The 14,695-nt window shown below is 38.2% G+C and overlaps 1 protein-coding gene across 2 annotated transcripts in view; it reads left to right on the forward strand.

The window, feature by feature from the left end:
• CHD1 (chromodomain helicase DNA binding protein 1) overlaps positions 1–14,695 on the forward strand; it is a 54,443-nt gene that overhangs the window by 18,082 nt on the left and 21,666 nt on the right. For both annotated transcript variants that reach the window (XM_054283301.1, XM_054283302.1), the window contains exons 5-16: positions 684–751; positions 2,967–3,116; positions 3,418–3,692; positions 7,283–7,508; positions 8,402–8,502; positions 8,754–8,932; positions 9,958–10,085; positions 10,663–10,879; positions 11,519–11,608; positions 12,461–12,651; positions 13,684–13,872; positions 14,188–14,350. In XM_054283301.1, the coding sequence (XP_054139276.1) occupies positions 684–751; positions 2,967–3,116; positions 3,418–3,692; positions 7,283–7,508; positions 8,402–8,502; positions 8,754–8,932; positions 9,958–10,085; positions 10,663–10,879; positions 11,519–11,608; positions 12,461–12,651; positions 13,684–13,872; positions 14,188–14,350 (1,977 nt within the window). The remainder of the gene's footprint in view (positions 1–683; positions 752–2,966; positions 3,117–3,417; positions 3,693–7,282; positions 7,509–8,401; positions 8,503–8,753; positions 8,933–9,957; positions 10,086–10,662; positions 10,880–11,518; positions 11,609–12,460; positions 12,652–13,683; positions 13,873–14,187; positions 14,351–14,695) is intronic.

Genomic DNA, 14,695 nt, shown 5'->3' on the forward strand with positions numbered 1-14,695 from the left:
AAGACTTTGTACTGTAGTCACACTCATTTGGTTGAATTTCTGGTTTTGTCTGATTTAGGAGCTCATCTTTTAAACAGAAAACTTAATCATGTATCATTAAAATTTTAATTTACACCTGTTAAGCACTGTCTTGAAGAAAGATGCTTTTCAGGATAGAAGTTATTCTAAACTAAGTTTTAGACAATGAGACTGGTCTTAAGAAAACCTAGCTTTAAGAGGGTTCTTGTTTTTACTTTTATTGTAAAGAAAGAAGGAATATGCTATTCTCAAAATTTTCTTAAACTGGTGTTTTAATGTGAACGGATATGAAAAGTGAAAAAGCTCTTGAGTGTAGGAGATTTCATTAGGCTTTTTATAGAGACGCCATCTTGAGTAATGTGAAGCAGCTTACACCATGACTGTTTTTAAGTGGGCACAATGTTGATTTTTTATGCTGGGAGTTTTATGTGGTGTTCTCCAGAGCAGTATTGGCATAGTGTATTCATAGATGGATAAGTACAAAAACAATACCAGGATTCAAACAGCTAAATTGAAAGGCATGAAGAGGGTAAAATTTGACAGTGGAAACTGATATATCGTTTCAAAATCTACTTGTTAAAAGATTTTTTACATAATTGTTTTTGTAAAAATGCGTTGTCTTTGGTTTATGTCCTTTGGCTTTGGTTTATTTTCTTCCTCTGCAGGACTCCTCAAGTAGTGAAGATTCAGCAGATGACTCATCCAGTGAAACCAAGAAAAAAACACATAAAGAGTAAGCTATTTTCCTAAGTAATAGCACACATTTTTTATCATAGAGACAGATGCTTATGTTTCATTTCCTCACTCTTAAAATGCTTCTCTTCTTAATCTATCTTGATCTTTCATTTCTAATTTTGTAATTTTAAAATGAACTGTCAAATGAGTATCTCTATTGCACTACTTTCTCAGTATGAGTCTGCAATATGTTTTAAAACATTTATCAGTGCTTTTATTTCTAAAGTGCTTTGTTGAGTTTAACTTTGTTGCAGTTTAATAACAAGTGAACTCTATTAAGTTGTTATTTAAGGTATTAAGATTGAATTTTCCTGCATGAAGTCAGAGTTTGAATCAAGATACTGTACATCATCTTTCCTGTCACAAACTAAAAAATTTCAGTTAAGCAAAAACCAGGGAATCCTGCTACTCAGAGTTCTGGGTTGAAAGCAAAACCAGTGAGAGACTCCAAGTCAGAAATACCGTTTATTAGGAAAAGGTAATAAAACATGAAGCGGCCAACTGGAGAAGGATTGTCCTTCTTGGACGTCCCTGCTAGCAATCCAGCACAGCTAGTAGTATGGGGGCACTATCCTGATTTCAGTGATCCAGGACAGCACCTAAGGCAATCGCCCTGTGCTATGACAGCAATGATAGCCTTGTTGAATGACATGGCTTGCAGCTATAATCAGCAGAGGAAGAGAGCAGATTCCAGCTGTGGTGAATCCAGGTTTATTGAGTCCCAGGGGAACCAACACCCAAAGACAGTTTCAGAGAGATTACAAAAGCTTATAAGGGGGAAAGGAGACAGGGGAAGGGTCAGTCCTCGGGCAAATAGAATTTCAGGGAGGAGTGAGATACAAAAGATTGACTTAGGGAAAGCACCAATGGGGATAACTTGAGGGTGGGGCCCCAGTCCCTGAGCCAATCACTTGACGCTCTAGCTGGAAGTTTCTGGAGAGAAAGGTGGGAGCGCTGACTGATGGACAGGACACTGGGGAGGGATTTGAGATAGGATACATTGGTTGCCATGGCAACTGGGGAGGAGTTGGGATAACTGGCAGCACAAGGGAGGGAGGAGAGAACCAGGGCAGAGCCATTACATGAAAGGGGGAAACGGTACACTCCAACTTAAACAGACACAACACAACAAAAACCAAATACATGCAATAGTACAAAAGAAGAAAACCATTGACAGAGTCAGAATACAACCTGACACCCTGCTAGTTAGGGTGGTGGTAGCAGTCTAGATAAAATAGTCTTGTTGAAGTGGTGATCCTGTGAAAAAGATCTGGAAGCTCTTGTCCTCTGGAAACAGATAAGGGCTGCCAGTTCTGTCCCAAAGCCCAGATTATATCCAGGTGGTGATGCTTAGCTCCTCCCCCTTGGGTGGAGCATCTCACAATGGGCTGATATCATTCTGAGTCATGCAGTGGGTTCTTGATTACCCATTAAATAGAAGTGGCTTCTGGAGGGAGTTAATCTCTGAATCATGTGGCAAGGCATTGTTGGGCCCATTAATGGGAGATGAGGAAAAAACAATACCCCTCCTGGTTTCAGCAGCTCTTGAAGATGGGAATAGAATGCATCTTTATATTGTAACCTAGGACACTCAGTCACAAGTGTCTTACTCATAGTACCTTGCCTGGCTGTGAAGCACTGATTTGAGAGTTTAGTGGAAGCTTTTGGGAGCCAGTGCCACTCACTAGTTGTTGCAGTTCAGGTTTTCAGGTTTTACTGCATTTCTCAAATCTGCCTCTGTTATTTTTCATTTCTCGTGCCAAAGTTGCTGATTCTTCACATGGGCCACAGAGACCGCAGGCATTAGACAATATGAGAAATATGAGACTCTGCAGAATACAGTATGATAGAACTTTATGTTTTGAACATGTCTAACTTCTGATGAATATGTATCTTACCAGGTAGACTTGTTTTCTTAATGTCTTGTTCACTCATTTCTTCATGCTGAAATTTATATAGAAATCCAGATTTTTGTTGTTATTTTAGATTTTAAATCTACCTCTTAGTCCAAATCCTTTTGATGCCATTGGACATTTTTTAACTTACCTAGTATTCACTGAGGACAAATTTCTGTCTCATCAATTGAAATAACTGTTACAAGATTTTTATTTCTGTGAAGAGTCTTGAAATAACAGCAGATCCCTCATGGGTGAATAACTGTTCTAAAAAATGTAACAATATGAAATTACTGTTTTGTCTCTCATCATGTACAGTGAAGACTGGCAAATGTCAGGATCAGGGTCAATGTCGGGAACAGGTTCAGATTCTGAATCAGAGGAAGACAGAGAGAAAAGCAGCTGTGAGGAGAGTGAATCTGACTATGAGCCGAAAAACAAGGTCAAAAGCCGTAAACCTCCAACCAGGTAAGAAGTTGGGCATTTGAATGCTCTATTCTAAACTATTTCTAAAAACCGAGTATTTACTACTACTATGCATTCGACTGAAAATGGTAGTACTTACTGACAAAAAAAAGGGGTTTTTTTTTAATATACATAATATGATAATATATTAATGCTTTCTAGTGACTACTTTTTCCTGTCTGCTTTAAATGAAAGGAGAGTAATTGAACATTCATTAAATACTTGTATTCAGAAAACAATGCAGAAAATTAATTGTTGCCTCCATTGAAACATCATTTTTGTGTCATACATTATTGTCTTGAAGAATTAAGTCAAAAAGTGGGAAGAAGAATGCAGTACCAAAAAAGAGGCAACTTGATTCTTCAGAGGATGATGATGAGGAGGAGGATGATGATGATTATGATAAGAGGGGATCTCGTCGTCAGGCGACAGTCAACATTAGTTACAAGGAAGCTGAAGAAACCAAGACAGATTCTGATGATTTGCTAGAAGTTTGTGGAGAAGACGTTCCACAACCTGAAGAAGATGAATTTGAAACTATAGAGAAATTTATGGATAGTCGAGTTGGCCGTAAAGGAGGTATATTTTTTAAGTGTTTTAAAATCCTTGTTAAGATCATGGTGCAACTTCAATGCATATTCTCTTCTATAGGTTAAAAAGCAATCATTTTAAAGTTACTGTCATGGTTTAGGCCTGGCGCAAAGCCAGTGCCCCCATGAGAATACCCTCTCCCTGGTGTCATCTGTGAGATGTGACCAGGAATAAGCAAAGCAGGCCCCAGCTTAGAAATAAAGAAAAGTTTATTAACTAAACTACAAGAAAAGAAGGAAAAAAACTATAAGGGAAAAATTGAAAACCTTTCAAAAAGCACTTTCCTCCTCCCCCCCACTAAATTCCCCAGTCCAATACATTCCCCCAAATCACCAACTCTCAGTCTGGCACCACCCTTTAGAATACTCAATCTTCAGTTCATGAAGAGGAGAGGAGTCCTTCTTGCACCATAGGCTTCCCCTGGAAACACACTGAAACCTCGTGTGCTTCCATGTCACTCAGCACCGCCCGGAAAGTCCTTTTGCCATCATGACATCTTCCTTCCATGCCCAGTGCTCTCACCACTGTGCATGGACCAGAGCTGCTTCTTGGGTTGTCTTTCAAGGATGACTTGTCTCACTCCAAAAAGGCACAGTCTCTCTTTCGGGACATCTGTCCCCCTCAATTTTTCACCCCCTGGGGCCGAGGGGTACCCACACTGAACCCTCCCGGTTCTGAGGCACTGCCTCTCCCTAAATGCAATCTCTGTGTCACAGGAAAAAAGAAATGGTTCTGTCTATGGCCACACAAGAAAAGTCTAGCCAAAAGGCCACTCCGTCATCACTCCCCCACTCAAAAGTCTTCTGCACTTCCCTCGTGGCCCATTCCCTCTTATCTTATCTCTTATCTCTCTTCTCATTCAGCACCAGCATTTTGCAAGGTCTCAATCATGCAAGGAAAGGGTTAAAAATTTCAGTCTCTGCCTGTCCCAGAGCTCCAGACACTGCCCTCGAACTTTCCCCCCTTCTCCTCCTGGGCCAGCGTCACTATCGAATTCAGATGCTGGCTCTCTCTCTTCCCTGGGGGGCTGCCTGATGTCTCTTGGTCTCTTCCACCCTTCCGTCCTTGGGCTGGGCCTACCTCATGGCTTCATGGCTTTTCCCCTCCCCCCGCCCAGCCAGCATCTGGGACAGGGGGAGAGATCCAAAGCCTCTCCCGACAGAAGTCCCAAGAGACTCCTGGAGTGGGCAGCTCTGGGTTTTAACCCCTGTGTTTTTCTCAGAGGCGGTCCTACAGTCTGAGCATCCATTGGCCTGATGGTAGTGACCACAGCATCCCAGAAATCCGATTTCCGGTCCAACCACCACAGTTACAAAAAAGTCATACTGTTGCTCCTTTTATATTCGTAAGAATGTTTCTATTCCTTTTTAAGTATTGTAGAATACAGAAAAGTTGCATACCTGAGTAGAGTGTAAAAATCAGGTGGAAGATAACTCTCTATTGCATGAATGCACAGCATGTTGTTGTGATGCTGTTTGTACAGTTCAGTGGTCTTGATCAGTGCAAATTATGTATGTGCAGAAAGTAGACTACATGGGAGAGCTGACTAGTAGTCTGAACATTGAAAGACTGTGTTGGTAAGGCTGAACCACTGAAATAATGATTTCAGGTACTGCAGTACAAATACAGAACAATGTGTGGAATGGCTACAGAAAATGCATCTAAAATTGCAATGGTATCTAGAATTCTGCTTTGTATTTGAGTCTGCAAGTTAAAATCATAGACTCACAGGCTGGTTTTGGTTGGAAGGGACCTTAAAGATCAGCTAATTCCAACTCCTCTGCCGTTGGCAGGTATACATTTCACTACACCAGTTAGGTCAAAGACGCATGCAACTGGTCTTGAACACTTACTTCCTGGGTTACAGCTTCTCTGGGTGTAGCCAGGCAACCGGTTATGGTGCCTCACCCCCCTCTTAGCAAAGAATTCTTCCTGATACCTAATGTAAGTCTCCTTCAGTTTAAAGTCATTACCTCTTGTCTTACTACTATGTGCCCTTGTCTGAAGTCCCTCTCCAGCCTTCTTATAGCCTCCTTTAGGTACTAGAAGATGCTGTAAGGTCTCCCCAGAGGCTTCTCCTGGCATAGCAGCCTCAACTGTCAGCCTGTTTTCATACCAAAGCTGTTCCAGCCCACTTTACCGTGTTGGTGGCCTTCTCTGGATCTACTCCAGAAAGCCCACATCCTTGTTATGGTGGGGACCCCAGAGCCTGGGTCTTCCTTTTTCCTCTTTTTCGAAAATGAAGTTTATATTTCTCCTTTTGTAGTTAGTATGAACTTCCCTGGACCACCATGACCTCAAAGATTATGGTTGTGGCTTAGCTATTTCATCTGCCAGTTCCCTCAGGACCTGTAGATGTATCTTATCTGGTCCCATGGACTTGAAACTTTCAGTTTCCTTAATTGGTTTCAAACCTGATCTTTTCCTGGAGTGGGTGATTCCTCCTTCTCCCATTCCCTCCCTGCCTTTGCTTTCTCTGGTGTGGCTTAGTCACTTGTGTAGTGAAGACTGAGGCAAAGCAGTTGTCATGTATCTCAGCCTGCTCCTTGTCCCAAGTAACCAATTCTCCCATACTACTCTTAGATATCTAAACAAACGCATGAAAAAACCCCACCCAAATGCTAAGCCTCTTGCACTGCAGGGCTACCTTTCTCCATTAGTTATACGTTCTGTCTTAAATGATTGACCCTTGTCACAACTAGTACTCTTCTCTCAAATTCCCTCTCCCATATCCTGCTCCAGTGTATGGTGTTACTACTGTAGTCAAAGCCTTAGGAGCAAAGCTTCTTTCATTCTTCCTGCACAGATGATGTTGTTGTTTTTTGGCATTGCCTCTCTGGGCAGAGTTTATCTGCCCCAGCAGCTTGCTGGTCTCATTTCCTTATCAATACCACTGAGATTAGCTCACTTGGTTAGAGCTGGATGGTAATAATGCCTGTACAAGCTGAAGAGTTGGACTCCATGATCCCTGTGGGTCCCTCCCAGCTCAGAATATTCTGTGATTCTGTACCCTGTGCTCACCAAAATGAGCTGTTACCTGCTGCTAGTGTGCTGCAGCTACAATACAGTCTGTGCTTAATCTGTACTCTATAATTTTTACCTCATAAAATAACAGTCAGGACAAGCAACAAACTTGTTTAGGAAGAAGGAGATTTATAGTGTCCCTGTTAGTAGGTTTTTCATGTCTTGAGGCTGATCAGATATAACATCAGATGTCTTTTTTATGCTCAGAGATAAGACTAGTGTAACAGAAGATGACAAGCATTGTAAGTGTGGAGCATTCCCTAGTGACTACTTTAAAAACCAGGAATGCAAATAAAATTTTCATGAGGAAGGGTAAGATATTGCAGGGTAGGTGTAGAAATTTTGGTTGCTCTTTTATTCTCTTGACTACTTGTGCACGTCTTAATATATCTACATCATAATCTTTCAAATAATAGTAATGACATGAGCGCAGTAGGCACTGGTCAAGTATATGCTCATCTAAAATTACCACCAACTACTTTGCTACATTTTTAACTGGTTAACTTACAACAACACACACTTACTCAAGGCATATGGTGTGGTTTCTTTCTCAGCCACAGGTGCTGCAACCACAATATATGCAGTTGAGGCCGATGGTGATCCAAATGCTGGGTTTGAAAAATCAAAGGAGCCGGCAGAAGTACAGTATCTTATTAAATGGAAAGGTTGGTCACACATCCACAACACTTGGGAAACTGAGGAAACACTGAAGCAACAAAATGTTAAAGGAATGAAGAAACTGGACAATTACAAGAAAAAGGATCAGGAAACAAAACGATGGTGAATATATTTTTTTAATTATACTTATTTTGAAACACTGTAGGTATTCTATTTTGTTTCTGAGACCTGTTACCTGGTTTTGAGAAGGTAACTGTTTTTTGTCTTTTTGGGAAGACAAAAACTTTGAAAGCCAAAGTCCCTTTAACATGTTCCAGTAACATAATTCTCTGAATCTGGTGTGTGTGTGTGTGTGTGTGTGTGTGCGCGTGTGTGTGTGTGTATGTGTCTGTATGGTATAAATGGAGTTTTAACAAGATGGGTAGTATTTAAAAATGAATAATAAATTGTAGCTTTTGGTAATTTTTCCATTATACTTTGATTGGAGTTCTTCAAGAATTGATTCAAGGATCAATGTTTTCTTGGTGCATTAGCCATTTCAAGTGACTTTGCAGAATTCAGCTTTCTTTGCTGAAACCTGAGGTTGAAGCTTGGGAGTAAAAACCATGAAGAAATACATACATTTTAAAGTCATCTCTTTGGTGTCCAGTTTTATTAGAATGTTTAATATAATCAGTGAATGCTGGTGGGATTTTTAGCCACTAATCGTTAGATGGATTCTTACAGAGTGAGCCACCCTGAGTACTATTCCATGAAAATAACCTGTGAAGTGTACTGCTTATCTGGAGAGATAGCTACTACAGCTATCAGTTGTACTAGTCAAGCAACTAATGGAGAATACTAATTTTCAGCGATAAGTATTTTCAGTCATTAATGGTGAGGCACTTAGGCCAGACACAGCCATTTTGTAGTAGGGATTTTTGGGTTGTTCCTTCAAAAAAACTTTCCAGGCAAGATTCATGGGATGCTTACATTCAGAGCTGTAGAGTTGCTGAATTTTCTTAGTTTTAGAAGTATATGGTGTAATAAGTGTTGTGAATTAATTCCTGCTCCAGGCTGAAAAATGCTTCTCCAGAAGATGTGGAATATTACAACTGCCAGCAGGAGCTTACAGATGATCTACATAAACAATACCAGATAGTGGAAAGAATAATTGGTATGTTACAAACTTGTGGACAGAAATCAATGTCAGGGATTCTGTATGTTCTCAATGCTCTTGTTTTTATAGTTAAGAAATGTCAAATATTGATACCACAAAATTTTAATCCAAAACAAAACTTCAGGCGAAGAGAAAAGCTGTCAGGCTGTCTGTATGGGTCTAGCTTCTGTTGTATTATTATGTAAAATGAATGTTTTCCTACAGTACAGAAGTAAAATGCTGATCAGAATTCTGATGCATTTTTGCAGCTCATTCAAATCAGAAATCAGCTGCTGGTTATCCAGACTACTATTGTAAGTGGCAGGGTCTACCTTATTCTGAATGTAGCTGGGAAGATGGAGCTCTCATTGCCAAAAAGTTTCAGGCACGCATTGATGAGTACTTCAGCAGAAATCAATCCAAGACCACTCCCTTTAAAGATTGCAAGGTGAGTAGGTAACTTGCAATAGATTTATAATCAGCTGTACCAGGTCTGACTAGGATAGGGCTAATTTTCTTCATAGCAGGCTCTGGAGTCTGTGGTTTATTTTTGTGACCTAAATGGTTTTGGAAACACATATTGACTGTTACTGAACAGTGCTTGCGCAGTGCCTTCTCTGTATCCTGTGTACTCGTTCCCCACTATGAGTAGATTAGGAGGGAGCACACCAGTAGCAGCTGAACCAGCTGCTGACCAAAGAGGTGCTTGTTGCCGTTTAATTTCTTACTCAACAATAAATTAGTGGGCTGAGCAGGGGCTGCCTGTTGCCTGGAAATTTGATGGTCATCAGTCTGCTGGTGAATTGATGTGTGACTCATTCTGTCCCTTGTGGGATTTTTTTTTCTATATGTTTTTTGTTGATTGGTTGGGTGTTTTTCCTTCACCCAGTAGACTTCTTATTTTGACCCACAATTTTTTTCCCACTTTTTACATTTCATTTCTCTCTCTCGTCCCTCTAGGGTGGTAAGTGAGTAAGCAGTGGGGTAGAAGCTTGGCTCCTGGCCAAGTTCAAGCTACCACATCAGTTGCAATAGTAAAAATGAGATTTACTTTTTTTTTAAATCTACATATCAAATACACATTGTGAGTTTTTTTGAAAGTTTTTTCAGAATACCAATAATGATGTATAGTAGGATGTCTGGACAGTAGCACTACTGAGAATAGGTTTTGTAGATGCCAGTCCTCTGCATTTTTACTAGCATTCAGAAATGGATTTGTTTAGTATTGCAGTTTATTTTAAAAGGAAACTTTGAGTGAGTTAATGTCATTCATGTTGTGACATTTAGGTTGGCAATCAAACTAGTTTCAATTTGCCAATTACTTGGTGTTTTTTTATGGCCTGGCTTACACTGATAGATAAAAACTAGAGTTGATGAGTTAGTAAATACCTCCTGTTACTTTTTCTATAGGAAGATCTTTTGGTAATTTCAGTTGCAGTTCAATCTGACCGATGATCAATTTGCTTTTCACAGGTTCTAAAACAAAGGCCACGATTTGTTGCACTAAAAAAACAACCATCTTACATTGGAGGACACGAAAGTTTAGAGTTAAGAGATTATCAGTTAAATGGGTTGAATTGGCTTGCTCACTCATGGTGCAAGTAAGGACTCTCAATTTTGTTTGTAAATTGCAGGCATTTGTAACATATTGAAATGTTTTTTTCTGTTGGGTGGGTTTTTTTTAAAGTTGGAAACTTTCATACTGTAAGCTCAAAACAGAGATCTGAAGGAACTGGTTTTGCTCTAAGTAGTACCAAAATTATAATTTTATGGCTGTTCTCAACAAAAAGCAGCTAAGATGTGTCATTACTTTGCTTTTAGTTTCAATGGAATAAGTAATATTTTTAAAACAACCAACAGACCTAAACCAATAATATTAGAAAAGCCAAACAAACATTTATAGAATGTCAATATTACTGTTAAAATTTTAAAATTAGACTCAGGAGAACTACTTAAAACCTTTTTGTTAATTCAGGGGAGTAGGAGCAGTTGGAAATCTTGCGATGGAAAAACAAAGTAAATAAATGTCTTCAAAATGTGTAGTAGTAAAATCTTGAAAACTGTTATGATTGGATTTTATATTCAAAAGATAATGATTTCTTTTAATCCAAACCTTCCCAATCTCCACACACCCCCTAAATAGTTTTGTTTCCTTTTTTTTCTTCTTTATTTTTTTAGAGGGAATAGCTGTATTCTCGCAGATGAAATGGGTCTAGGTAAAACAATACAAACAATTTCTTTTCTGAACTATCTGTTTCACGAACATCAATTGTATGGGCCTTTCTTGTTGGTTGTGCCACTTTCTACCTTGACGTCTTGGCAAAGAGAGATTCAAACCTGGGCTCCTCAGATGAATGCTGTAGTTTACTTAGGAGATATAACTAGTAGAAATATGGTGAGTATTTCTTCTTGTCATTGGAAAGTCTTGTTCATAAACAAGACATACTTAATATTTTTATCATCTGCATATCTCAGATTTTTTGGTTGGGACTGAGGAAATATTTGCTGAAGCCCTGTGTCTTTAAAATATGAATTGAAGACTTGGATTTTGATCTCATGTAAATGTGTGTGAGAAGTTTCCTTTCTACTTAATAGTGGACAGAATTAAGAATTTTGCATTTGAGAACCAGTTATCTTCTCTCATGTGATTGTTTAGGTGGATATAGTGAAAATAAGTATATAAGAAAGCTGGTCATGATCTTACTTTCCTGAAAGGTTGTTGGTTTGGTAATGTTATTAATCTTACCCATTAAAGTAAAGAGTCCTTGTCTGTTATAAAATGTGTATGTATGTGTGTGTGTGTGTATATAGTGTGCATATGCGTGTGTACATATTTATGTATAAAATATATATATGTTCATATATATTTATATGTTATATACATATTAATATTATATATATGTGTGTCATCCTTCTGTTCCATTATCATATTGTTCTATGCTAGTAAATTTCTACATTGTTGCAGTATTTCAGTTGATGCCAGTCAGCAAGACCTTTTTTCTGCAGCTTATAGTTTACTTGTTTCTTTTTGTAGATAAGAACTCATGAATGGATGCATCCACAGACCAAACGATTGAAATTTAACATACTCTTAACAACATATGAAATTTTGCTAAAGGATAAGGTAATTGCCCTTCTTTGGGGAGGCAAAAATAATTTCCCCAGTATAGAATAATTCTGTTTAGACTTGCACATATTTGATTTATGTCCCATTAAATTCATGGAGAGTCTGATAGTTGTGCTACAACGCTGTAGTTTGGGGTTTTGGTTTTTGTTTCTTGGGAGTCTTTTCTTATTTTAAGCACTTCTGGATTTTACATACATGTGGTCAGGCTTTCAGCCTTTTCCCATTTTATGAGGTGGGTAACACTTAATTTTCTTCAGTTTGCTTGACAGTCTCATTGCTGTAATGATCTCCTCTCAGCTTCTTGCTCTGCTTCTTTGCAGACCACCATCAAGGAACTGAAGCAGAACCTAACAGAACCTTAATCCCAAATTTGATGCAAAACTAGGAAATCCCAAATTATTTTTCTGTGATATTCTTGCATATGTATGTGCACATGTATTAATACTGTCTCTGAAGTGATAGCGCGCAGAGTTATTGTTAATACCTCTAACAGTATGTGGAAATTGATACAGTTATTCAAGAAGCACTTGACTTTGTTTACCTCATTGTTTGTATGGGAAGAAATCAATAATGATTTTTTTTTTTCCTGCCATGTAAAAAAATGTGGGTCAGAGTTCTGGGCATTTTTTTAAATAAGAAATTGAATTTATGTTCTCTTAGGATGACTACACAGCTTTTCATTGAACCTGAAAATGTAAAAGCCATAATTATTACTAAAAGCATATAGCTGTTATTTTATTGAAATAAACCAAGAAGTGATCAGGTTGAGAGCTTGTTTATATTATGTGGAAAATAATGTAATTTGTTGATTTCAATAATGTTTTCCCCCATCTCCATTTCCTTTTCAAGTCATTCCTTGGTGGTCTGAATTGGGCATTCATAGGAGTTGATGAAGCACATCGTTTAAAAAATGATGACTCTCTTCTGTACAAAACTTTAATAGACTTTAAGTCTAACCATCGTCTTCTTATTACTGGAACACCTCTGCAAAACTCTCTCAAAGAGCTCTGGTCTTTACTCCACTTCATCATGCCAGAAAAGTAAGAAAGATTTTTTTTTGTTAAGTTTTTTATTGTGAAGTAGTGTAGTGATGTGAGAATCGGTAGCAATAGAGAATTGTACTGAAAGATAGCTTAAATATTCTACACAAAGTATCTTTTGATGCTGCTTTAGGTAAGTAATGCTGGTAGCAGATGTCACCTTTTCCCGTTTTAGCAGTGTGCAAAAGTGATGGATTGATGTATGGATCAGAACCTGGGGAAAAGGCTTCATCTTCACCTAAAAGAAAAACCATATAGATTTGCTCTGGGGGAAGAAGAATGAAATTTTTCATATGTTAATACTATTGAGGAAAACAAATCTATGTCAAGATGCCACATATACTGTAATTCAATCAGATAGCTGGTTTTCCCATTGTTTTGAATACACTAAACTTATTGCATTGACCTGACTGTGTACTGACTTGTTTAAACCTAAGGTAAACTAGAGGTCGTGTGTGAAAGTGCATGTTCCTGTTAGACGTCTTGTAAATCCCAAGCACCGTAGCTCTGTTTAAGTTGAGCTATGGATTATACGGAACAGTACAAGCAAAGCCACTGAGGTTGGGTAGCCATTATTCATTTGTTTGATCATAAACTCCATTCTCCAAGTCTATTAGTACTGACAATAGCTACACATTAGCTAGACCATACAAGCTGCAAGACATATTTTAAGTCTATTCTTACTCTCTTGCACACCCTCTGGACAGGGAGCTGGTTTTTTATGCTGTCTTGATAAAATATAATAATGGACTTTTCTGCAACCATCTAGACAAGTGTCCTTGCAGAGAAACATTGCATTTCCATTGTGGAATCAGAGGTTTTCATTCTGTAGACATTTTTTGAAAATTCCATTCTTCTATTTACAGGCACAGTATCTGGGATTTCTTGGGAGATGAAAATTCAGAAATGGGATGAAACAGAAGGGAGTGGGGAAGAAATCTGAATGTATAAATGTTTTTGTGGTATATGATCTGTGTCTGTGTTACCTTTATTCCTGAATTTTGCTTCATCAGAGTGTTTTTTATGTTGAAGGTTTTCTTCATGGGAAGATTTTGAAGAGGAGCATGGCAAAGGGAGAGAATGTGGTTATGCAAGTCTTCACAAAGAACTTGAACCATTTCTGCTGAGAAGAGTTAAAAAAGATGTAGAAAAGTCCTTACCTGCTAAAGTTGAGCAAATTCTGAGGATGGAAATGAGTGCATTGCAGAAGCAATACTACAAGTATGTACCCCCTCTTTGCGTATTCTGCTGTTTCAGTGATTATGTCTATGTACAATTTTCTGAATTACAGTGATTTGTATACTGTATGGAAGTTGGGGCTTTGGTAGAGTTTCACAGCAATAAAATCCTGTGAAGCAACGGCTCAGGAATTGCATTGGTCTAATGTCTATTTATGTAGTTTCTTTTATTCAGCATATTAATATACTCTTTTGGGAGATGCTTTTAATCTTTAGCTTGTTCATATTTTAACAGCTACATCTGTTTTACTTCCACATACGGTTAGAAGTTACTAATATTGTACATTTTATTTCATAGGTGGATTTTAACCAGGAATTATAAAGCCCTTAGCAAAGGTTCAAAAGGCAGTACCTCAGGCTTTTTGAACATCATGATGGAACTCAAGAAGTGTTGCAACCATTGCTACCTCATTAAACCACCAGATGATAATGAATTCTATAATAAACAGGAGGCCTTACAGGTAGTGTCACTTTTTAATTAAAAAAAGAAAAAGAGAGATTTTACATCTGTAGCTTTCACAGAATTTTGTAGTTTCTTGGCAGCTCATTACTTCTTATTGAAGTATATTAAGGAAAAACAGGTTTTCCTTTAAATGTGCATCCTGTGCTTTTACATTGGAGTATTTTTTTATTCTTAATTGAAATTGAATAATTGAAAGAGAATTGAGTAAATAAATATGCCCAGATTTAATTACATACTATTGAATGGATATTTTAAATTGTAAAATTCTTCAGGAATGTATCTGCCCACAGTAATAGAAAGAAAGGCAAACCTCAGAGGGATGTCCAACATACCCCAGTGTGTA

The sequence above is a fragment of the Melozone crissalis genome, unplaced genomic scaffold (assembly GCF_028551555.1).
Source record: "Melozone crissalis strain CALT ecotype California unplaced genomic scaffold, PUWL_Pcris_2 ptg000036l_1, whole genome shotgun sequence".
Lineage (NCBI taxonomy): Eukaryota > Metazoa > Chordata > Aves > Passeriformes > Passerellidae > Melozone > Melozone crissalis.